Consider the following 26,164-nt stretch of genomic DNA (forward strand, 5'->3'; position numbering starts at 1 on the left):
CTCACTAAACACACATGCTTCATTTGTAAATGATGTCTGAGTGGTGGAGTGTGCCCCTGGCTATCAGTAAATGACAAACAAATAACAAGAATATTGTGACATCTGGTTTGCTTAACAATGGAATTTGAAATGATTTATACTTTTAGCAATTACATTTACTTGTGATATGTATAATTAAAACAAAATACTTTCAGACTTTTACTCTAGTAGTATTTACTGGGTGACTTTCACTTTTACTTGAGTCATTTTCTATTATGGTATCTTTACTTTTACTCAAGTATGAAAATAGGGTACTTTTTCCACCACTGACAGCAGGCACAACAACTAAGTCGTTTTTCTCAAAGTTGCCAGAATGCCACGTGCATCCACTTTTATCAGTACATTTGTAAAAGCCTAAACATTATGAAACTTCTAATCGACATTCTCTCTTAGACCTCCGTACAAAAAAAGGGCTTATCTCACGCGGACAGATTGGGCGGGGCCATCATGACAGCTTGCCTTCATTTCCCAGCACCCCCAAGAAAATACGGCAAATGTCCTTTTACCTCACGAAACGCGTATTTCAAGTTCTTGCTTCATTGTATTGAGGTCTCTTGCTTGACCAATTGAGTATCGGCGGGCAGCTAACGCTTGCAAGTCTGTTTTGAATCAAGGACGTAAATAGCCAACTAAGGCTACTGCAAACTTCTTTAACTTCATCCCTTTGCTGATACACGGTTGGGCGTGGACAATGTCGGCTCCAACAGTAAGTTTTATTTCTTTATTAACCTTACCATAGCCAGCCTTGTCATTTATCAGCGCAATTTCGTGCATTTTATCAGTCGTTCTGATGTTTATTTTCATCCAGCTACACAGCCCTAAAAGTGAGTAGTGATGGACAGACGGTTCAGGACGGTTCAGAACAATTCACGACAGTTGAAAATAAAATATTTTTGATTATGGAAAATGTCAGCGGTTTGGATGGTAACGTTATAATGATTCTCTAAATTTGCTTGTTTCTTCACATAAACTGAAATTAGGCGAATTATTAGAACGTTAGCAACCAGGAAATGGCGGAGCGATTTCTGCATAGTGCATATTTAAAATGCTTTTGGGAAACCGGGCCCTGCATATTTCTTCTGTCCTTATCACAGTTAGCGGCAGAACATGACCAGCACACGCGGACAACCAGCCGTTCCAAACCCGGATTCCTGGAGCGTCTGAGTGAAACCGCAGGGGGAACCGTTACTGGTGTTGTACTGTTCGCCCTCTCCTTTTACGTCCTATTCACCAATGAGGCGAGTAGTTTCAAACAGTGTATGTAGCAGCACAGTAAAGTGTCTGTCAGTGGACATTTCTAGAATATTGCATCATTGAAACGAAATATGTCTGGAATATGACAATTACATGGGGTGGCACATTTTCAAATGAACCATTTATTTGAGTTGTGTGCAGTGTGTGTATAATAGGCTATTTAGCAGGTATAGGCCTCCAGTAGTCCAACAGTTGTTCCCACAGGGAAGGGCCCTGAGAACGGCTACCTCCCTGGATGAGGGTCTCTCTCAGGTGGTCTCCCTGCACCTGTACTCCAGCCCACTGGACCATAATGACAACCATCTGGTTCACCTGACAGGCCCACTGCGCACCTTACAGGTATGGGCCTACAATACTTACCACTATGCATTACTATTCCCCTTACCAGTCTCATAACCTGACCCAAATTCTATAAAAAGTGCTGGTACAACTGAGCGCTGCTGTAACTCTTGGGTAATAATAAACCAATATAGGCCTACCCCTTACTATTAGCAGTTCTCCTACTTCTCAAATGCTTTACAGAAGGGTTCCCTTAAGCCTCTTTCTGATCTGTCATGTCTTTAACTGGGCCCATATCCACAAAGCATTCCAGAGTATGTGCTGCTGATCTAGGATCTGTCCAAATATTCTTATTCATTAGGATCTAAAATGTAAAACTGATCCTAGATCAGCACTCCTACTCTGAGTCACTTTGTGGATATGGTCCCTGATCTTAACCTGTTATCACGTCCTCCTCCCATCCCTCTCCTCTCTAGCCCCTCCATGACCCAAACTACAGAGTGGTGGTGCAGGCGGTGAAGCTGAAGAGACAGGTGGAGATGTACCAGTGGGTGGAGTACAGCGAGAGCAGGTGAGTCAGGGTCTTATGATCTGGCAGGTACGGTGCATTCAGAAATTATTCATACCCCTTGACTTATTCCACATCAGATTGTGTTACAGCCTGAATTCAAAATGGATTGAATAAATAAATGCACGCATCTACACATCATACCCTAGTGGAGGCAGGTAGCCTAGTGGTTAGAGCATTGGGCCAGTAACCGAAAGGTTGCTGGATCGAATCCTCGAGCTGACAAGGTAAAAATCTGTCGTTCTGCCCCTGAGCAAGGCAGTTAACCCACTGTTCCCCGGGTGCCGACGACGTGGATGTTGATTATGGCAGCCACCCGCACCTCTCTGATTCAGAGGGGGTTGTTTTGTTTTACTCCTGAACTTATTTAGGCTTGCCATAACAAAAGGGGTTGAATACTTATTTACTCAAGACATTTCAGTTTATCTTTAATATGTAAAAATGTATAAAAACATAATTCCACTTTGACATTATGGGTTATTTTGTGTAGGTCAGTGACACAATCTCAATTTCCACAAAGTGTGGTAAAAGTTAAGGGGTGTGAATACTTTCTGAATGCACTGTATGTAGGGTTGGGCTAACTGATGGACAGGACTATGATAATGTAACCTTGTGCACACAATCATAAATTATTTATTTCACCTTTATTTAACCAGGTAGGCCAGTTGAGAACAAGTTATCATTTACAACTGTGACCTGACCAAGATAAACCAAAGCAGTGTGACACAAAACAACACTGAGTTACACATGGAATAAACAAACGTACAGTCAATAACACAATATAAAAGTCCTATATACAGTGAGTGCAAATGAAGTAAGATTAGGGAGGTAAGGCAATAAATAGGCCATAGTGGCGAAATAATTACAATTTAGCAATTAAACACTGGAGTGATAGATGTGCAGAAGATGAATGTACCAGTAGAGATACTGGGGTGCAAAGGAGCAAAAATAAATGACAATATGGGGATGAGGTAGTTGGGTGGGCTATTTACAGATGGGCTATGTACAGGTGCAATGATCTGTAAGCTGCTCTGACAGCTGATGCTTGAAGTTAGTGAGGGAGATATAAGTCTTCAGCTTCAGTGATTTTTGCAATTCGTTCCAGTCATTGGCAGCAGAGAACTGGAAGGCAATGTGGAGGAATTGGCTTTGGGGGTGACCAGTGAAATATACCTGCTGGAGCGTGTGCTACGGGTGGGTGCTGCTATGGTGAGCTGAGATAAGGCGGGGCTTTACCTAGCAAAGACTTATACATGACCTGGAGCCAGTGGGTTTTGCGACGAATATGAAGCGAGGGCCAGCCAACGACAGCATACAGGTCGCAGTAGTGGGTAGTATATGGGGCTTTGGTGACTACACAGATGGCACTGTGATAGACTGCATCCAATTTGCTGAGTAGTGTTGGAGGCTATTTTGTAATTGACATGGCCGAAGTCAAGGATCGGCAGGATAGTCCGTTTTACAAGAGTATGTTTGGCAGCATGAGTGAAGCAGGCTTTGTTGCGAAATAGGAAGCCGATTCTAGATTTGGATTGGAGATGCTTTGTGAGTCTGGAAGGAGAGTTTACGGTCTAACCAGACACCTAGAATATGTGGACAACTACAAATACCTAAGTCCAGAACTGGGCAGGTGTGGGCAGCGATTGGTTGAAGAGCATGCATTTAATTTTACTTGCATTTTTAAGAGCAGTTGGAGGCCACGGAAGGCGTGTTGTATGGCATTGAAGCTCGTCTGAAGGTTTGTTAACACAGTGTCCAAAGAAGGGCCAGAAGTATACAGAAGGGTGTCATCTGCATAGAGGTGGATCAGAGAATCATCAGCAGCAAGAGCGACGTCATTAATGTATACAGAGAAAAGAGTCGGCCCAAGAATTGAACCCTGTGGCACCCCCATAGACTGCCAGAGGTCCGGACAACAGGCCCTCCGATTTGACACACTGAACTCTGTCTGAGAAGTAGTTGGTGAACCAGGCGAGGCAGTCATTTGAGAAGCCAAGGCTGTTGAGTCTGCCGATAAGAATGCGGCGGTTGACAGAGTCGAAATCCTCGGCCAGGTCGATGAATACGGCTGCGCAGTATTGTCTCTTATCGATGGCGGTTATGATATCGTTTAGGACCTTGAGTGTGGCTGAGGGGCACCCATGACCAGCTCGGAAACCAGATTGCATAGCGGAGAAGGTATGGTGGGATTCGTAATGGTCGGTGATCTGTTTGTTGACTTGGCTTTCAAAGACCTTAGAAAGGTAGGATAGATATAGGTCTGTAACAGTTTGGGTCTAGAATGTCTCCCCCTTTGATGAGGGGGATGACTGCGGCAGCTTTCCAATCTTTGGGGATCAGTCATTGTCACTCCTCATCAGTTACCTGTTACTGACGGATCTCTCTTTACCGACCTTTACTGGGCATGTTTACATGCACACAATAATATGATTATTGTCAATATTCAGATTAAAGGTAATAGTTTAATTAAAACCTTTACATGCTTTGCAAGGAACACATTCCCTAATAATCCTGTTAACATGGACACACCTGAAATCAGGCTACATGCTGGGACTTTGATAAATGCAGAAAATCGGCAATCACACAGCGACCGTTATTTTTGTGAAGCCTGTTAGATTCTGAGTTCGGACATATAGAGTTTGTATGTGAAAACTATTTCTAAGATGCATGTGTGTTCAGACCACTTGACTTGTTACGTTACAGCAATATTATAAAATTGATTCAATAAAAAATGTTCATCAATCTACACACAATACCCCATAATGACAAAGTGAAAACAGGTTTTTAGAATTTTTTGCAAATGTTTAAAAATAACAGATACCTTATTTATATGTTCTCAGACCCTTTGCTATGACTCGAAATTGAGCTCCAGTGCATCCTTGTTTCCATTGATCATCCTTGAGATGTTTCTACAACTTGATTTGAGACAACCTGGGGTAAATTCAATTGATTGGATGTGATTTGGGAAGGCACACACCTGTCTATATAAGGTCCCACAGTTGACAGTGAATGTCAGCAAAAATCAAGCCATGAGGTTGAAGGAATTGTCAGTAGAGCTCTGAGATGACAGGATTGTGTCGAGGCACAGATCTGGGGAAGGGTACTAAAAAATGTCTGCAGCATTGAAGGTTCCCAAGAACAGTGGCCTCCATCATTCTTAGATGGAAGAAGTTTGGAACCACCAACACTCTTCCTGGAGCTGGCCGCCCAGCCAAACTGAGCAATCTGGGGAGAAGGGCCTTGGTCAGAGAGGTGACCAAGAACACGATAAATGTGATATTTGAGTTATACAAAAAAAAAATTATGAACCTGTTTTTGCTGTCATTATGTGTCGATTTGAGGGGGGGGGGGGGGGACAATTAATCAATTTTAGACCAAGGCTGTAATGTATCAAAATGTGGAAAAAGTCAAGGGGTCTGAATACTTCCCGAATGCACTGTACTTTCAGATTTTCTGAAACTCACTTCACTTGCGCAAAAGAGCAGGAGGCTCCTTAGTCAGGTGCTAACATATGCACAGATCAAATATACTCTTGGGGTTCACATTTTCTAATAATTTAAAAGATTGCTTAGAAATCCAGGTGCTTTAATCAGCATATGCTTACTTCGAATATGAACTGACGCAGAGTAAGGTGCTTACATGACTGCTATACTCTGCCTATTGCCGTAATCAGTTTAATATTGAATTATTAGTATGCCTGTAAACACTCATTTTGTCTCTGCTGAACTGGTTTTCAGGCACATGCTGTTTTTTAGGTTTTTTTTGTAATTTGTTTTTTTAAGTTCGTTCACTCACTACTTAAGACTTTTTTTTTTTGTATTTATTTTATTTTTATTTTTTATATATATATATATATATATATATATATATATATATATATATAGATTATTATTATTATTATTTATTTTATTTTTTTCCCAAGGAATCCATAGCTCGTACTCATTCAGAATTAATACCGTGGTTGTGTTTTGGCAGCTATATTTGAATTTGTAACCTGCTAGTGACTATTCCTCACAGAGACTATGACGAGGATGGAGAGTCCAAGACTGAGACTACGTACAACTACAGTAAGTACAGACCAGTGGAGGCTGCTGAGGGGAGGATGGCTCATAATAATGGCTGGAACGGAGTGCATGGAATGGCATCAAACACATGGAAACCAGCCGTTACCCACGAGCCCGTCCTCCCCAATTAAGGTGCCACCAACCTCCTGTGGTACACGCAGTGAAGAACAACAAAGTACTACAGTACTTCAGTAGCAGCATGCATGCCATGCCAGTGACATGTGTTTCAAATGTATCTTAACTCTTTCTTCAGATTCAGAGTGGAAGGCAGAGCTAATCAACAGCAGGAACTTTGATAAAGAGATTGGTCACATCAACCCGAGGTACTCCAATTCTTTTGTCCCCTCTCTCATTCTTTCTGTCTCACTCATTTGTCAGTCACAACTACAGCAGGTATCATCTTGATGAACTGGTACAGAGGTATTTGGTCGGCTCTGTACCTGACATGCTGTTGATTTTTACAGTGCCATGGCAGTGGAGAGTGTAACAGTGGTGGCTTCTGATGTTCAGGTTGGACCTTTCTCGCTCTCCAAAGGTATCTACAGAGCACAGGCTAGCAGCTCCATTGCTTGTCTAACAACCTTTTGAATTATATCCCAGTGATATTCTTAAGGATTTGTTGATTGGTTAATTGCTGAATTTGTTTTATTTTCTCCTGAGGATTGGTGGATCAGATTGAGAACTTCCAGACATTGAGTCTGAAGGGTCTCCCCGCCCCTGATTCTGACTCCTTTCTCACGGTTGATGAGGACTACTTCTACCACACCCAACACCCCCGCAGACCCGAGGTGAATGTCACTCACAACACAATGGCTGCGTTTAAACAGGCAGCCCAATTCTGATAATTTCCCCCCCCCCTCACAGGTCAAAATGCCAATGAGATCTTTTCAGAGCTGTTCTGATTGGTCAAAAGACCAATTAGTGGGGGAAAAATGATCAGAATATGGCTGGCTGCGTTTAGACAGGCAATCTCTTACTCTCAAACAAAGCTTTTCTAATGATGGCTCACTACGCAAACATATCGTTTTTTACACAATGACCCGCATACACAAATGTATAGCTTTTTACAGACTCGCCAACACAAACCTACAGTTTTTCACACCTTCATAAACCTATAGCTTTTCACAAAAAGGCTGGTATGCACAGGCTCATGCCACTCATATTGTGACCCTTAAAACTCTGGTGATTTGGTTGTGTTTAGGTGGGAGACGTGCGCGTGAGCTTCTCCTATGCAGGACTCAGTGGGGAGGGGACCTACCCTGGGCCAGCCCAGACAGTGAGTACATAGAGCTCAGGTGCTTAAAACTGACCTCCCGTTGGTCAGCTTGTAGATTGCTGTTGTCAACTTGTGAAATTTCCATCTCCCGTTGGAGAATAGTTATTTTCAACTCTTATCAGTCATTATTTGGCATAAATCACTGTATACTAAATGCTGCCCCCATGTACCCCTTATGTCACTGTAAATACTACATAAGGCCATAATCCTCTTCAAATGAGCTGTCTGTGGAACAACTCGTCATCAACTGATTGCTAACTGGAGTACTGTAACTGATCTGAAAGCCTGGTGTCCCACAGGTCAGTGTTGTGGCCATGCAAAGTTATGACACCCTGAAGCCCTTTAGGACCAAGTCAGGAGACACACTGGAGATCATTTACCTGGAGGAGCTCACTGCTGAGGTGAGGTGGTGGGGTTCTTTTTTTGAAGGATGTGATTTGTTTCCTGATGACTTGTGACAATATCCTCTATTCATCCATCACTGAAATGTACCTACTCTGAACCATGTCTTGTTTTTCCTGATTTTCTATGCAGCCTTGATCACATCCCTGATGGGTTTTGCTTGTTGGTTTTGTTTTGTAGGAAGTGTTTGAGAGGGAGCATAATAACAATGCTATGCTGACCTGGGCTCTCAGGACTGGAGGCTGGTTACTCATGTTCCTTGGCATTAGTCTGATGATCCGCATCATCCACACACTGGGTAACACACAGCATTGGTTAACTCCCAATACCTCATTTTACTTTTCCTAAGCATAGACATGCGGTTACGTTCCAGTCGAAAATGAACTGCTCTGTATGCATGTCAGTCTCTTAACACGTGTATTTTGTTGTTATCCAGTGGATTGGGTCCCTATTCTTAGAGAGCTGATCAGCGTGGGGCTGAAGCTCTTCGCCCTGTGTATTTCCTGCTCCCTCTCCCTGCTCACCATCGCCTCTGGCTGGATCTTCTACCGCCCCCTAGTGGCTGTTGGGCTGATCGCCATGGCTGTGATTCCAGTAGTCATCGCCCGCTCTCGTGCCCCGGCCAAGAAACACCAATGATGTTAAACGTTTTGAACTGAACGAGCCTCGTCATCAGCTCTCCAATCCTTGCAGAACAATCAGTTGAGATCCATTGTCTTGTCACCTCACTTGACCAAATAGTCCCTTAGCTCAATGACAGACCCCTCAGGAATTTAGATAATGTGGTCAAGCTAAGAAAAGTGCAGAACAGTGTTACATAAGACAAATACATTTGCACATATTGAAACAATATCATTCAACAAGTTTAGCAATAACACCAAAGACTTTAGAAGGGAGATTTAAGCATGTAAGGCATTTGATTGTATACACCTTAGTACCGCTTATGAATGAGTGTATGTTACAAAATGTTAAATAAAACGTGCGTTAAGTTGTCCACCCTCTGTGCTGAAAACTTAGTATGGGCAGATAATGTAAGCAGAGCTCATTGTTCTTACGACGCAGACAATGATACTGAAGTGACCTTAAATCAATACCTAGCCACCTTTTTCAAGATGCTCAGACCTCTTGGCTTAACGGTTAAGCTGTTACCTTGAATCGCTGGATCTGGGCTACCACCTGAATTTGCTACATTGGTGTCAGAAGTAGGATGGTGCCTGTGAGGCATGTACACGTAAGGGACTTGGTGTAAGGGACAATGAAGTACCCTTAACCTAACGCCTAGTGGCCTCAGAGGATCGGAATCTTTTGGCATAATTCGCTGGACCTGGGTTCGAGTCCTGATGGAGACTACCCCCCCCCCTGCCGCCCAGTATCGCAATTTGGCTAATTACAAATATACATTATCTATCCTGTTCCAAGTCTTAGAGGTATTTATTACACAAAGACACCACATTTCCGTGTGTGCATATGAATAGATGTACATACGGCTTTATGAAGCACATTTATTTCAAAAATGTTATGCCTGTATGTGCATAACAATAACCACAATGATCAAGCCTTTGGATCAGTGTATGGGTACCCCACCCTGATTGGCTATGGAGACATTCCTCAGTTCAGTGGGCGGGGCTCAAGCACTTAATTGGCAGGTATGACAACAATAAGTCCCCTGGCTGACCACTTTAGTTGCATGGCAGTACAGGTTCACAAAGGAAGTGTTGATATGGCAGATTCACTCATGTACAAAAAAATAATACAAATCTAAGCTTTTCCATGACCCCATTATTGAATACTGACAAAAACATGACTAACTTTAAGACAAATTAAAAGCATTACACCTTTAGTAAAAACTGGTGAGCACAGTCTTTAGGGGCAGAGGGGGAATAGATCTAATTTCTTCTGGCGTTCCCCTTGCCCCCAGTAGGAGGCAGAGTCCCTCACACCTCCCCTTACAGTAGGAGGCATTTATTTCTTGGCTTCCCCCGCCGGGCCTGTAGCGCCGCCCTGGTGGCCATCTCAAACACTTCCCTCACACCATCCTTGGTCTTTGCAGAGCACTCCATGTAGCCGAAGGCACTGATCCGGTTCGCCATGTCACGTCCCTCCTCTGGCTTCACAGGCTCCTGTGGGGTGGGGGAGAATTAGGCGTGTGTGTGTGTGTTCGTTTTCCTACATTATCAGGACCCCAATGTCCTAAAAAAAAGGTAGTAAAACAATTACTTTTCTAAAAATTCAGGACTTTGTCCTTTAATGTTTAAATTCTATTTTAAACTTAAAGCTACATGTCATTTCTTGGGCGACCTGACCAAATTCATATAGAAATGTGAGTCTAAGAAGCGATAGATCTGTTCTGTGTGCGCTACTTCTATGCTTCCAGGTCTGAAGTTTCGTTTTTGCTTCTTACACCAGCTTCAAACAGTTTGCTTTTCAATTCATCCCAAAGGTGTTCGATGGGGTTGAGGTCAGGGCTCTGTATGGACCTTGCTTTGTGCATGGGGCATTGTCATGAGAAACAGGAAAGGGCTTTCCCCAAACTTGCCACAAAGCTAGAAGCACAGAATAGTCTAAAATGTATGCTGTAGCGTTACAATTTCCCTTCACTGGAACTAAGGGGGCTAGCCTGAGCCATGGAAAACAGCCCCAGACCATTATTCCTCCTCCACCAAAACTTTACAGTTGGCACTATGCATTGCGGCAGGTAGCGTTCTCCTAGCATCCGCCAAACCTAGATTCGTCTGTCGGACTGCCAGATGAAGCGTGTGATTCGTCACTTCAGAGAATCAGTTTCCACTGCTCCAGAGTCCAATGGCAGCAAGCTTTGCATCACTCCAGCCGACGCTTGGCATTGCGCATTGGTGAGCTTAGGCTTGTGTGTGCCTGCTCGGCCATGGAAACCCATTTCATTTAGCTCACAACTAACAGTTATTTTGCTGACGATGCTTCCAGAGGCAGTTTAACTCTGTAGTTAGTGTTGCAACCGAGGACAGCAGACTTTTACGTGCTTCAGCACACGGTGTTGCCGTTCTGTGAGCTTGTGTGGCCTACCACTTCACAGCTGAGCCGATGTTGCTCTTAGACGATTCCACTTCACAATAACAGCACTTACAGTTAAACGGGGCAGCTCTAGCAGGGCAGAAATTTGATAAACTGACTTGTTGGAAAGGTGGCATCCCATGACCGTGCCATGTTGAAAGTCACTGAGCTCTTCAGTATGGCCATTCTACTGCCAATGTTTGTCTATGGAGATTGCATGCCTGTGTGCTCGATTTTATACACCTGTCAGCAACAGGTGTGACTGAAATGATCGAATCCACTAATTTAAAGGGGTGTCCACATACTTTTTAATATAGTGTATATGTGATTGTATACAAATTCAAGCAAGGTTTGAAATTATTATGCTTTAGTCAAATATATATTTTTGGTCTTTTTGTGGTCAGTTTAGTCTACAAATGATTTGAAATTATGTTCCGGTCCCCTGACCATCCGCTCAAGAAAAGATAGATTCAGCTGAATCTATTTGATGATCCCTACACAACTAAGGTGAGTTTTCGTCTTCTCACTTTTCTTAGAATTGTTCTCAACAGTCAATATGACCTACAAGTGAAATTTTGCTGTTATGCACAATGGCAACATGGTCTGGGTAAAGGCGCGACTGTTTTCTAGAAGTCAGGCTTTTTTTCGGGCTCGGTCGGACCGGATTTTAATTTTCAAGCCTGTAGTGTGTGTGTGTGTGTGTGTGTGTGTGTGTGTGTGTGTGTGTGTGACTGACTGTACCTGCTTCATCTTGGCTAGCTCTCTGCGGGTGTGCTCGTCGTTACGCAGGTCCTTTTTATTGCCCACTAGGATGATGGGAACGTTGGGACAGAAGTGTTTGACCTCTGGAGTCCATTTCTCTGGGATGTTTTCTACACAGGAGAGAAGGGCAGAAATCAAGAGAATACTAATCAAGGCTGTCCAGGTATAATTCCTCTGTGTGTGTGTGTGTGTGTGTGTGTGTGTGTGTGCGCCATCCAATTCTGTCAAAGCTCTGTCACCAAAACAAGTGTCACAAAATAGAATCTGTATGCATGTGTATATACAGTTGAAGTCGGAAGTTTACATACACTTAGGTTGGAATAATTAAAACTTGTTTTTCAACCACTCCACAAATTTCTTGTTAACAAACTATAGTTTTGGCAAGTCGGTTAGGACATCTACTTTGTGCATGAAACAAGTCATTTTTCCAACAATTGTTTAGATTATTTCACTTATTCACTATCACAATTCCAGTGGGTCAGAAGTTTACATACACTAAATTGACTGCCTTTAAACAGCTTGGAAAATTCCAGAAAATTGTGTCATGGCTTTAGAAGCTTCTGATAGGCTAATTTACATAATTTGAGTCAATTGGAGGTGTACCTGTGGATGTATTTCAAGGCCTACCTTCAAACACAGTACCCCTTTGCTTGATATCATGGGAATATCAAAAGAAATCAGCCAAGATTCAGAAAAAAATGGCACATCCACAAGTCTGGTTTATCCTTGGGCGCAATTTCCAAACGCCTGAAGGTACCACGTTCATCTGTACAAACAATAGTACGCAAGTATAAACACCATGGGACCAAGTACCCGTCAGGAAGGAGATGCATTCTGTCTCCTAGAGATGAACGTACTTTTTGTGCGAAAAATGCAAATCAATCCCAGAACAGTAAAGGACCTTGTGAAAATGCTTGAGGAAACAGGTACAAAAGTATCTATATCCACAGTAAAACGAGTCCTATATCGACATAACCTGAAAGGCCGCTCAGCAAGGAAGCCACTGCTCTAAAACCTCCATTAAAAAAGCCAGACCACGGTTTGCAACTGCACATGGGGACAAAGATCTTACTTTTTGGAAAAATGTCCACTGGTCTGATGAAACAAAAATAGAACTGTTTGGCCATAATGACCATCGTTATGTTTGGAGGAAAAAGAGGGAGGCTTGCAAGCTGAAGAACACCATCCCAACCGTGAAGCACAGGGGTGGAAGCATCATGTTGTGGGGGTGCTTTGCTGCAGGAGAGACTGGTGCTCTTCACAAAATAGGTGGCATCATGAGGAAGTTAAATTAGGTGGATATAGTGAAGCAACATCTCAAGACATCAGTCAAGAAGTTAAAGCTTGGTCGCAAATGAGTCTTCCAAATGGACAATGACCCCAGGCATACTTCCAAAGTTGTGGCAAAATGGCTTAAGGACAACAAAGTCAAGGTATTGGAATGGCCATCACAAAGCCCTGGCCTCAATCCTATAGAACATTTGTGGGCAGAACTGAAAAAGCGTGATCCTAACTGACCTAAAACAGGGAATTTTTACTAGGATTAAATGTCAGGAATTGTGAAAAACTGAGTTTAAATGTATTTGGCTAAGGTGTATGTAAACTTCCGACTTCAACTGTATCTGCACAGATGTAGGTGTCTGCGTGTTGCAGCATTAAATACTCACCCAAACTGTCAGGGCTATCGATAGAGAAGCACATAAGGATGACATCTGTATCTGGGTAAGATAGGGGGCGGAGCCTATCATAGTCCTCCTGGCCTGCTGTATCCCATAGTGCCAACTCAACCTGCCATAGGATTTCAAGAGACATCAGCCAACTGTGCCCAACTTCCCAGTTACAGCTGATACAGTGTACGTGACCTACTTGAACAGGCATGATGCCGAATGGCCAACCTAACATTTCATTATTGATGGAGTCAGCAATATGACATCATTACACAGCAGGGCAACGTCCTGCATTGAGAAATCAAATGACTATCTGCCAACGCTGTCTGCCACTATTGGCAATGTATGCAAGCCTCGAGGGAAGATGCAAATTGGGATGAGGCAATGGCAGTGTTGGCAGATTTGAATTCAGTTGACTGTCCTCCAGGTTGAAAAAACAAAGGGAGGGGACTTTTTTCACCTGTTTGCTGTCGACCTCAATGTCAGCGACATAGTTCTCGAAGACAGTGGGCACGTAGACCTCGGGGAACTGGTCTTTACTGAAGACGATGAGCAGACACGTCTTACCACATGCGCCATCTCCCACTATGACCAGCTTCTTTCGGATGGCTGCCATGACTGGACAAATGATAGAGAACATTGAGAGACGGGCATAAATACATTGCAGGTCACAAAGAGTTGGAGCATGGATGGTACTGACAACAGATGTTGTCAAGTCCTGCATGGGCCACATATTACGTACTTCAGGGGTCTCCAACCCTGTTCCTGGAGAGCTAACCTCCAGTAGGTTTTTGCCCCAACCCCAGTTGTAAACTAACCTGATTCAGCTTATCAACCAGCTAATTATTAGAATCGGGTGTGCTAGATTAGGGTTGGAGTGAACACCTACAGGACTGTAGATCTCCAGGAACAGGGTTTGAGAGCCCTGCAGTTAATAATTAGGATGTTGTTGTGAGATGTAGCAAATGGTGGAACTGTCCTTTGAAAGGAAATCCTTGTTAAAAGCCTAGCTCTCTCACTTCAAAATAAGATGCTTTTTTTTTATGGACTAATTCATATGATCGGGAAATCTCCTGCAGGATTTGTGAACCCTGAAACCAAGCCATAGTTGTGTCTTGTCATGAAACCACTAAGGGAACATGTCAGTCATAGAATATTATTTCAATTTAGCCAGAACACAAGACTCAGATCAAGATGTCTCGATTGTGCATATTTGCATGACAATCAGAACAACATTAGCTAGCTAACACAGCTAAAGTAACGGAGTGGGCTGTTAATCGTCATAACTCATTATCTTATCTTAACGTGACGTTAGTAGCTAGCTATCTACCCCCTGACTAGTAAACTACTTTGAAGAAGTTAACTAACGTTAGTTTGATTTGCCACAATATGATGATGAATTCAGCTAGACAACCAACAAATGGTTGTTAACGTACCCAACTAGCTAACAGCTAGATAGTTAGCTAAACTAGCACAATACAAAATTAAAGTTGCTAATGTTAAATAGGTATAGCTAGCTGGTCAACAAATGTGTGATGAATAATTTCTGCGGTCCATATCTGATATTACAGGGCACGAATACCACGTAAACAACAGAACTAACTATTTGAATCAGGTAATTAAAAATAACTGATTTGCTAACATTAAGCTAGCAAGCCATTAGAGGCGGAAGTGATGGGGTGGCTAACTTGCTAGCTGGCAATATTGCAGCTAGAGGAAAATAAATGTAGATACCGGATTAACTAGCTAGCTTTTAATGCGGTTCTATTGCTGCAATATTGGTTTATGAGTTATGTTGGTTAGATAATTAGCCTTACCTGACCAATATGTAGCTAGATTGTTGTTTTCTGGATAATGTCTCGGCCTCACTCTTGACTTGCTAGCTCTGTCCCAACCTAATTTGAGGGGGCGCACTGAAACAGACACCTATGTGAAGCTAGCCACAATAGGGGAATTTGCAGGTTGCCTTTTAAATAAAAGTTCCTCATTGAAAGTGATACAAATATTGGAATCATGCCATATTTGGACTAGGTCATGCTAAACAAGTTTGGAATGTTTTATAAGTTCAACAAAAGACAATAGTTAATTTGACAACAACAAATGAGTTGAAATCATACTGTGGATGTATTAGACTTCCGAATTGCATTGGGGGCATACTTACATTTCACTATACAGCCTTACGTATGGATCTTGGGTTCATGAAATGGGGTATCAGCCCACTCAATGACACCCACAAAAAAACAACTGTGAAGAGTTTTTACAAATATTAGCGTTGTAGCACTTGTGGGACTTTAACTGTGGGAATTCACTTCACTATTCAGCACGTGTACGTATTGAACATTCATATTGCAATGTACAGTCGTGGCCAAAAGTTTTGAGAATGACACAAATATTAATTTTCACAAAGTCTGCTGCCTCAGTTTGTATGATGGCTATTTGCATATACTCCAGAATGTTATGAAGAGTGATCAGATTAATTGCAAAGTCCCTCTTTGCCATGCAAATTAACTGAATCACAAAAAACATTTCCACTGCATTTCAGCCCTGCCACAAAAGGACCAGCTGACATCATGTCAGTGATTCTCTCGTTAACACAGGTGTGAGTGTTGACGAGGACAAGGCTGGAGATCACAATGTCATGCTGATTGAGTTTGAATAACAGACTGGAAGCTTCAAAAGGAGGGTGGTGCTTGGAATCATTGTTCTTCCTCTGTCAATCATGGTTACCTGCAAGGAAACATGTGCCGTCATCATTGCTTTGCACAAAAAGGGCTTCACAGGCAAGGATATTGCTGCCAGTAAAATTGCACCTAAATCAACCATTTATCGGATCATCAAGAACTTCAAGGAGAGCAGTTCCATTGTTGTGAAGAAGGCTTCAGGGCGCCCAAGAAAGTCCAGCAAGCACCAGGACCATCTCCTAAAGTTGATTCAGCTTGCTCAGGTGTGGCAGCAGGCAGGTGTGAGTGCATCTGCACGCACAGTGAGGCGAAGACTTTTGGAGGATGGCCTGGTGTCAAGAAGGGCAGCAAAGAAGCCACTTCTCTCCAGGAAAAACATCAGGGACAGACTGATATTCTGAAAAAGGTACAGGGATTAGACTGCTGAGGACTGGGGTAAAGTCATTTTCTCTGATGAATCCCCTTTCCGATTGTTTGGGGCATCCGGAAAAAAGCTTGTCCGGAGAAGACAAGGTGAGCGTTACCATCAGTCCTGTGTCATGTCAACAGTAAAGCATCCTTAGACCAGTCAAGTGAGTCGGCTCACTCACAGTTTTGCCTAAGAACACAGTCATGAATAAAGAATGGTACCAACACATCCCCCGAGAGCAACTTTTCCCAACCATCCAGGAACAGTTTGGGGACGAACAATGTCTTTTCCAGCATGATGGAGCACCTTGCCATAAGGCAAAAGTGATAACTAAGTGGCTCGGGGAACAAAACATCGATATTTTGGGTCCATGGCCAGGAAACTCCCCAGACCTTAATCCCATCAATCCTCAAGAGGCGGGTGGACAAACAAAAACCCACAAATTCTGACAAACTCCAAGCATTGATTATGCAAGAATGGGCTGCCATCAGTCAGGATGTGGCCCAGTTAATTGACAGCATGCCAGGGTGGATTGCAGAGGTCTTGAAAAAGAAGGGTCAACACAGCAAATATTGACTCTTTGCATCCACTTCATGTAATTGTCAATAAAAGCCTTTGACACTTATGAAATGCTTGTAATTATACTTCAGTATTCCATAGTAGCATCTGACAAAAATATCTAAAGACACTGAAGCAGCAAACTTTGTGGAAATTAATATGTGTGGCATTCTCAAAACTTTTGGCCACGACTGTACAGCCTGTGGGAAATCACCTCCCCAGTCAGCCACATTAAGCTTGTACTTTTTTGTCAAATTAACTAATTGCTGTTTTTTTGTTGAATTTATATAACATAATTCCTCCTTTTTTGCCTTATCTAGCCCAAATATGGCATGATTCCACTATTTGTATCCATTTGTATTACTTTCAATTAGCAATTTTTATTTTGAAGGCGAACCGCATATTCCACTATTGTGGCTAAGCCTTATTGTGGCTAGCTTTACATAGGCGAAACAGACCAACGAGGAAGCGGGAGGAGGGCGGGTGGTAGAAAAAGCTTTGATGGGAAAGAGTCGGACAGAAATGATTGGGTACAGTCAGGGTTTCCTCCCTCGCTGTAGAAACGGACTGAAACCACACAGTTCAGAACCTACGCCAGGGGTGCCCGTGCCCCATTGTTTAGACTGCAATATGTGTGTTTTTTGTTGTCACAAAATAGACTTATGCCGGATTCATGTGCTAGTAGTCGGAACTATGAAACTCAAATTTCCGACTTGATAACTGGATGAACGCGGGACGTAAAGTTGACAAAATAGCCAGCCTGTCTCTAATGCTTCAGAATGCTGTGTGTGTGTGTGTGTGTGTGTGTGTGTGCGCGCAGGTTACTATTCATGTGCGTATGTGTGTGTGTTTGTGTTTGTATGCGCGTCTGTTTGTATGTGTGTGAGTACACCCCATCCTCTGTTGGTGTATTAATAACCATGGCTCTGGCTCTAATCCTGATAAGAGATGTTCTAAGCATTGCTTAAATCCACTTCACGGAAACCACCTCAGGCATAACGTGTCCGTGGAAATGATCCCAGCATTGCGCTCAATGCTAATAATTTGGCCATGTGAGTGTTTTATGAAACCTGTTGTGTTTATTTTCCATCAGCATTCTTCCATCTGTGAACGATAATATTACGTAACTGCAGCAAGGTGTTGGTTTTATTATTGCACTATATATAATTTCTGGTAGAGTAATTACTCCCTTTCTCAGGTTACTGCTACCTTCTATACGTCTGTATAGATTATGGGTTAGACAAGATGAACAAGAGACATCTTTTATTACATTTTTTTTTACTATCAAATATATTTATTTGCATTAATTGACAAATAATCCATATAATTTAATTCTTATAAAATCCTTGACAAAATATTAAGGTAAACAGTATAAATGTTTTATAAAAATGTCATTTTACGAGTCTGGTTCATGTGTGTCTGTATGAGAAGCCCAAGGCCCAGTGAGACGTGTATAGTTCTACTCTTCCCAGACAACACTGCACTTTGCTTCCCATGGTGCCACTGTCCGGCTGAGCTGAGGCCATTTCTGACCCTATAAGCAAAAGGTAAAAACCTGGGAGGTCGCTAGTGCTGCTGTGTGCCCTTCCTTGGGCAGGGATGGTTGCCAGATTACCATCATACGTCATACCTGGAAGGGGTAGTCCTGGAGGTAGCGCACTAGTGGGCATGGCAGGGGCAGCTGGTCCGGACAGACAGTGTGGTGGTTGATGGTGAGGCGGGTAAGGTGCTGGAGGGAGGGGAAGGCCTGGGGTAGGGGACGCAGCAGCTTGAGCAGTACTGCATTGCCCTTCACTGCGGGCTGGGGCGGCCTGGGTTTGGCTTTAGGTTGAGGAGGGTCCTCCACGTAATGCTGTACAAGGCTGCAGACATCAGGGAAGGACAGCAAGTGAGGGGGGCCTGGAGAGCTGGAGTCCAGCCGGAAGCGACCCCCGATGTACTCTATGCGCACATTGGTGGGGCCAAAGGCCGTCTTCACTGACAGGGTCAGCATGTAGAGGGGGTGGCTGCTATCGCGTACCAGGAAGGTTCCCGCTGACATCTTCAGGAGAGCGTCTCGAGCCTCACTGGCTGAAATAGACCCCCAGTACCAACCTGGAGACAGAAACAGACCCACACGTTACTACACATGACTACTGTGTTGTAAATCATCTTACAGCATCTACACAGACTTTAACACTGACACACACACAATGGGGGGGGGGGGGGCATGGATTAAAAGCGGTGTGTTAAGAGACTGAAAAACAGCTTCTATCTCAAGGGCCATCAGACTGTTAAATAGCCATCACTAGCACATAGATGCTGTTGCCTATATACATAGACTTGAAATCACTGGCCACTTTAAGAAACGGAACACTACTCACTTGAATAATGTTTACATATCTTGCATTACTCATCTCATATGTATATACTGTATTCTATACTATTCTACTGTATCTTAGTCTATGCCGCTCTGACATTGCTCGTCCATATATTTATATATTCTTAATTACATTATTCTACTTAGATTTGTGTATTGGGAATATGTTGTGAAATTGTTAGATATTACTTGCTAGATATTACTGCACTGTCGGAGTTAGAAACACAAGCATTTTGCTACACCCGCAATAACATCTGCTAAACACGTGTATGTGACCAATAACATTTGATTTACTAGGCCTACCTGAGTTCTGCAGGTACTGGAAGGTGTTGGTTATGCAGCAGAGGTCCTCTGTAGAGTCGTAGAGAGGGGCCGCTGGATTCTGACATGACCCTCCTCTCTCACCATGATCCTGCTGCATGCTGCTCATAGTCCTGGCAATCATATCCGAAGGTGGCCCTGGCAACAGAGCCCTGAGGTGAGGAAAGGATTGTCCATTTAGTGCATGGATTGGATAGGCTATAACACAGTAGTTACTATGGAGACAGAAACATATGTCATAGGCGTGGCAAAATGGTTGTGAATTCCACCCCACAATGTTGGCAAATAATATAAGTGGTGGGAGGGGGAGAGAGTGCTCATGTAGCTTGCTTTGTGTTTAATGTTTATGGAAATAAAAGCTTGAGCTGGCGGACACCCAGAGAAAATCACGACTGATGAAAATCAGTGAATATCAGACTACAAAAACTGTCTTTCAAGACTTGGCAAATGGGGGTATATGAACCACAGGAGATCGGTGGCACCTTAATTGGGGAGAACGGGCTCATGGTAATGTCTTGAGCGGAATCAGTGGAATAGTATCAAATACATCAAACATATGGTTTCTATGTGTTTGATGCCATTCCATTCGCTCCGTTCCAGCCATTATTATAAGCCGTCCTCCCTCAGCAGCCTCCACTGATATGAAACCATAGGAGGCACTTTGTCAAGCGGTCAGACAGGGTGCACGAAGGCACTGATGCTGCCGTTACATAAAATGTGGCAAATGTTATGTATGTAAATGTGTCAGGAATCTGTAGCCTAATGAAGATTCTTTCCTACTTTTAGTATCAACCATGACTTTCACTATCAACCATCATAGCCGGGGGAAGTACGGGTGCTGAGGGTGCTGCAACACCCCATGATATATCTAAATAAAAATATTACTGGACAGGATTAGTACACTAGGCCTTTAGTACTCCTGTGTGAGTGGAGAAAAATACTTGTCAGCAGAGCAGAGAAAAATACTTGTCAGCTATCCCCCTCCCCTGGAGGTCTGGCCCCCCGGATAGCATATGGACACCTCATAAGAAAGATATGTTTAGAATGACAGGAAATTAGCTTCAACACTAAACCATTTTCTCTCAGCCTCATGGCAAAATGCATAGAATAGCAGGAAATTAGCTCAGAGATTCTTGAAAGTTGGGACAATCCTTGTCCGGCAGGGAAACCTTAATTCTATTGTTGAGAAGGAAAAAAATTGCATTATTTGAGCTTAAAATGTAGATTTATGGAGAATATTATAAGGGAAAAGGTATGTTTTTGGAATTTTCCAAATACTTTCCATATTATTTATGTTGACCCTATGCCTGGAAATGCTCTACTCCGGAGCAAAGAATCCCATTTTCAAACTATCCAAAAAGTGTTTAAAATTGTAAAAACGGCCTAAAATGGATATTAATAACTGAAAAACGATCTTATGTCGTGTTTTTGCAATAGTCCTCTGTGACTTTAAAGAATATTTCTCCCAAAACTGTGATTCCTAAAAGATGTCCAGAGATTTGGTCAACTCTTGTCAGATTGATCTGAAATCCTAAATCAGGAATGAGCAGGGTCAGCTATACCATAAGGACCCCTTACTTATGTCCTCATTATACATAGTGCAACAAAAGCACTCATGTAAAGTTCTCTACTTTTGATAGATTTAAACAAACAATATTACAATCACCATGGTCACAACTCTAAATTGTCCTGTAAACCACTTGAATAAAGAAGAAAAAATACATTTCCATCAGATTTTTGTTGAAAGAGCTGATAGAATGGTTTAAGTTGGGTATTTTCAAATGAATCCTTTTCCATATTTTACAAATGTTTGCAATGAACTTTTACATTTAGAGGGAAAAATATGTATGTTTTGAGTATCTGTCATCAACTCCATCAGTGGCTTGTCAACTCTGTTACTGATGGGGTCAATATTTCTTTATCAATATTCTGAAAATAATATTTGTATCACTTTTCTGCAACATATGCTTAAAGAATTGAAGTATTTGCTGTGCTAGACCTGTGGGGTAATGTTTGCTTTATACATTTTGTTTTATGTTCTAAATCTAGAAAAAAAAACATGCCAAAATACTAACAAAATTTGCCCTGGAGCATTAAATATTGTTATAAAACAAAACAAAACATGTTTGGAGATTTGTATTACATATTTTAATGAATCTAATGTTAGAATTAAACAATCAAAAAATTACATTGTCCCGTCTTTCAAGAATCCCTGAGCTCTAAAACAGCAACATTTTCTCTCAGCCTCATGGCAAAATGTGTTTACTAGCATGAGATATATAAGGCTATGTAGGTCACAAGGTCAAATCCAAATTCTTGACCTGCAATCACTTCCATTCTGGATAAAAGGTCCATTAACATTCAAAGTTTCAGCTAAAACTACAGTCATAATGTGCCGACATTTTTCGATTAAAGGCCTAATTTCATCTTCGAATATAAAATCATATATATCATAAACACTTTAATAATTATCCTGGCTTTGTTACACTCCGTCTGATACAACGAATACGATCTTTGCTAATATTGAATTTTGATGTCAAAACTGAAGCTACATTTTCTCAGCACAGTCAAAGTGTGAAATTAAAGTGAGCATATAGGGAGAAAAAAACATTATTACCTAGCCTAATAATTGTTCCAACAATACATTTTACTTACCTTTGAACACACAATCATAATGAATTTGAATCCAGTTGGAAAAATGTGATAGGCTATATAATTATTTAACAGATCCAGTGATTCTTAATTTGTAGGAACAGTCACTGACTTCATGCTGTCATGGCGCCAATAATCCGACAAAAAACTTCTTTTGGTGATAAGGAAATGTCTGTGTCAACCTTGGCAGAGATACACAGGCTAGGTCCAACGCAGTGATCCACTCGCCAGACACAACTGTTCTATGTTTTATTCTACAGAAAGACGGTTAGAAAACGCCTCTCTTGTAAATTCAGTTTTGCGGGTTGACGGAAGTTCTAGGAATCTAATTCTAAGAATAGCTTTGTATTTCAGCGGCGGCGTGGCAGGGGCCAATTTTGCCCACTCGGTTTCTCGGAACTGCGCTTATGAGCTGCGCTGCGTTTCGATTGGCTCCATAGTGCTCCATTTACTTCTCTGCCGCGCGACAGGGTTATGGAAGCGGCCCAGCTGGCTTCACAAGTAATGCGCAGCTGATGACTTCCAAGTAGAGGACTTTCCAGAAAAGCTGACTCAAATTGACTTTAGCCACTGACTGGGCCGCCCTTTTACAATGCTCCGCCCCCCCTAATGTTCTATAGCAGCGATCATCAACTCAGTGCCAGCAAAGCCACTACACGACACTAAACAACACATTAATTGCACTATAATGGTGACAAACGGTGCCCACAAACTGTTAGGACCTACATAAAGCTGTCCCAACAGCAGAGCTTTCTTTTCAGCACCATGGAGTGAATCCTTACCACTGCTACACCTGGCTATCAGCAGAGCCTTGTCTTGCAGTGAAACAGTTCATTCAGATTAATTTACTGCCATTTAAAAAACATACCTGATATGGTTAAACAAATGTGGTTTCTACTGACAATTGAGATGTACAAACTATGGCATAAGGGAACGACGAGCGGATGAGAGGCGATCAGTAATTTCGATTAAGACATTAATGAGCGAGCGAAGACATAGTCAAAATAACTATTGGTTCAGCACTTTTGAAATGTACAGTGACAGCATTCAGAACATGGGCCGTTCTTACAGTATTCTCCCTGTAGTCAGAACCAAAGGATAAATAAAGGGGGCATACAGTGCATTCGAAAAATAGTCAGACCTATAGATTTTATCAACATTTTGTTACATTACAGCCTTATTCTAAAATGGATTAAATAGTTTTTTCCCCTCATCAATCTACACAAAATACCACATAATGACAAAGAAAAAACAGGTTTTTATACATTTTTGCAGATGCATTAAAAAGAACAACTGAAATTATACATAAGTATTCAGAGCCTTTACTCAGTACTTTGTTGAAGCACCTTTGGCAGCGATTACAGCCTCGTCTTCTTGGGTATGACACTACAAGCTTGGCACACCTGTATTTGGGAAGTTTCTCCCATTCTTTTCTGCAGATCCTCTCAAGCTCTGTCAGGTTGGATGGGCAGCATCACTGCACAGCTATTTTCAGGTCTCTCTAGAGATGTTCGATCGGGTTCATGTCCGGGCTCTGGCTGGGCCACTCAAGGACATTCAGAGACTTGTCCCGAAGCCACTCCTGAGTTGTCTTGGCTGTGTGCTTAGGGTTGTTGTCCTGTTGGAAGGTGAACCTTTGCCCCAGTCTGAGGTCCTGAGCGCTCTGGAGCAGGTTTTCATCAAGGATCTCTCTGTACTTTGCACCGTTCATCTTTCCCTCTATCCTGACTTGTCTCCCAGTGCCTGCCACTGAAAAACATCTCCACAGCATGATACTGCCACCACCATGCTTCACTGTACGTCCTCCAGACGTGACACTTGGCCTTCAGGTCAAAGAGTTCAATCTTGGTTTCATCAGACCAGAGAATCTTGTTTCTCATGGTCTGAGAGTCTTTATGTGCCTTTTGGCAAACTCCAAGCTGGCTGTCCTATACCTTTTACTGAGGAGTGGCTTCCTTCTGGCCACTCTACCATAAAAGCCTGATTGGTGGAGTGCTGCAGAGATAGTTGTCCTTCTGGAAGTTTCTCCCATCTCCACATAGGAACTCTGGACCTCTGTCAGAGTGACCATCGGGTTCTTTGTCATCTCCCTTCTCCCCCGATTGCTCAGTTTGACCGTGTGGCCAGCTCTAGGAAGAGTCTTAGTGGTTCCAAACTTCTTCCATTTAAGAATGATGGAGGCCACTGTGACCTTGGGGACCTTCAATGCTGCAGAAATGTTTAGGTACCCTTCCTCAGATCTTTGCCTTGACACAATCCTGTCTCAGAACTCTATGGACCTCATGGCTTGGTTTTTGCTCTGACATGCACAGTCAAATGTTGGCCCTTATATAGACAGGTGTGTGCCTTTCCAAATCATGTCCAATCAATTGAATTTACCACAGGCAGACTCCAATCAAGTTGTAGAAACATCTCAAGGATGATCAATAGAAACAGGATGCCCCTGAGCTCAATTTCGAGTCTCATAGCAAAGGGTCTGAGTACTAATGTAAATAAGATATTTGTTTTTATTTTTTATACATTTGCAAACATTTCAAGAAAACTGTTTTCACTTTGTCATTTTGAGGTATTGTGTGTAGATTGAAGAGGATTTTTATTTATTTCATCCATTTTAGAATAAGGCTGTAACGTAACAAAATGTGGATAAAATCAATGGGTCTGAATACTTTCTGAATGCACTGTTAAAATATTTTTTGGAGCTAAACAGGTGGGGCTCAAAACAGGTGGGGCTCTGCCTGAATGACGGGTCTCCACTGCATCAATTAGATTTCAGGCTGATTTTTTTTCTTGAGCGATCGTCAGCGGGCTGGGAACTTAATTACTAATAATTTGTAGACTGCAAACTGACCGCAAGAAGCCCAAACATATGTATTATATTTGACTAAAACATAATCATTTCAAACCTTTCTGACATTTCTATACGACCACATACAGTACACTGAGTGTACAAAACATTAGGAACACCTGCTCTTTCCATGACAGACTGACCAGGTGAAATCTATGATCGCGTATTGATGTCACTTGTTAAATCGACTTCAATCAGTGTAGATGAAGGGGAGGAGACAGGTTAAAGAAGGATTCCTAAGCCTTGAGACATTTGAGACATGGGTTGTGTATGTGTGCCATTCAGAGAGTGAATGTGCAAGAGAAAAGTTTTAACTACGGGCCTTTGAACGGGGTATGGTAATAGGTGCCAGGCGCACCATTTTGAGTGTGTCAAGAACTGCAACGCTGCTGGGTTTTTCGCGCTCAACAGTTTCCCGTGTGTATCAAGAATGATCCACCAAAGGAGGACATCCAGCCAACTTAACACAACTGTGGGAAGCATTGGAGTCAACACGAGACTCTGTGGATTGGTCGGGGTAATTGAGGTAGTATGTAAATTAATGGGACTCTCTCAATTGGTTGGGCCAATTGAGGTAGTATGTTCCTGAGTGTATAGTTAAAGAGACTATGCATATATGGTTAACAGAGAGAAGCAGCGGCGTAAAAGAGGGGTTGGGGGGGGTTGGGGGGGGGGCACACAATGCAAATAGTCTGGGTAGCCATTTGATTACCTGTTCAGGAGTCTTATGGCTTGGGGGTAAAAACTGTTGAGAAGCCTTTTTGTCCTAAACTTGGCACTCCGGTACTGCTAGCCATGCAGTAGAAGAGAGAACAGTCTATGACTCCGCCTGGTGTAGAGGTCCTGGATGGCAAGCAGCTTAGCCCCAGTGATGTACTGGGCCGTTCGCACTACCCTCTGTAGTGCCTTGCGGTCGGAGGCAGAGCAATTGATGTACCAGGCAGTGATGCAACCAGTCAGGATGCTCTCGATGTTGCAGCTGTAGAACCTTTTGAGGA

General features: G+C 42.5%; 3 protein-coding genes and 1 long non-coding RNA gene across 4 annotated transcripts; 2 read left to right on the forward strand and 2 right to left on the reverse strand.

Annotated features, from left to right (window-relative positions):
* The first annotated feature begins 497 nt into the window (after positions 1-497).
* On the forward strand, positions 498-8,878 carry tmem43 (transmembrane protein 43). The gene is made up of 12 exons (XM_029776038.1): positions 498-745; positions 1,134-1,277; positions 1,498-1,632; positions 2,049-2,143; positions 6,158-6,207; positions 6,458-6,527; positions 6,669-6,739; positions 6,865-6,992; positions 7,406-7,480; positions 7,780-7,881; positions 8,063-8,180; positions 8,319-8,878. Exons 1-12 carry the CDS (start codon positions 731-733, stop codon positions 8,519-8,521), a joined length of 1,206 nt encoding a protein of 401 aa, XP_029631898.1. The 5' UTR covers positions 498-730; the 3' UTR covers positions 8,522-8,878.
* A 419-nt stretch (positions 8,879-9,297) lies between these two features.
* On the reverse strand, positions 9,298-15,296 carry LOC115208179 (transforming protein RhoA). Its single transcript, XM_029776039.1, has 5 exons — positions 15,159-15,296; positions 13,802-13,959; positions 13,342-13,462; positions 11,654-11,784; positions 9,298-10,002 (listed from the first exon to the last, which is right to left on the reverse strand). Exons 2-5 carry the CDS (start codon positions 13,955-13,957, stop codon positions 9,829-9,831), a joined length of 582 nt encoding a protein of 193 aa, XP_029631899.1. The 5' UTR covers positions 13,958-13,959; positions 15,159-15,296; the 3' UTR covers positions 9,298-9,828.
* Positions 15,297-18,250: 2,954 nt separating this feature from the next.
* Positions 18,251-22,985, reverse strand: cishb (cytokine inducible SH2-containing protein b). Its single transcript, XM_029776040.1, has 3 exons — positions 22,325-22,985; positions 19,652-19,821; positions 18,251-19,083 (listed from the first exon to the last, which is right to left on the reverse strand). Exons 2-3 carry the CDS (start codon positions 19,791-19,793, stop codon positions 18,614-18,616), a joined length of 612 nt encoding a protein of 203 aa, XP_029631900.1. The 5' UTR covers positions 19,794-19,821; positions 22,325-22,985; the 3' UTR covers positions 18,251-18,613.
* On the forward strand, positions 19,717-21,797 carry LOC115208181 (uncharacterized). Its single transcript, XR_003881103.1, has 2 exons — positions 19,717-19,826; positions 20,456-21,797. It is a non-coding gene; the product is annotated as an uncharacterized LOC115208181 (long non-coding RNA).
* Positions 22,986-26,164: the final 3,179 nt, after the last annotated feature.

Source organism: Salmo trutta, chromosome 14 (genome assembly GCF_901001165.1).
Source record: "Salmo trutta chromosome 14, fSalTru1.1, whole genome shotgun sequence".
NCBI classification, from domain to species: Eukaryota; Metazoa; Chordata; class Actinopteri; order Salmoniformes; family Salmonidae; genus Salmo; species Salmo trutta.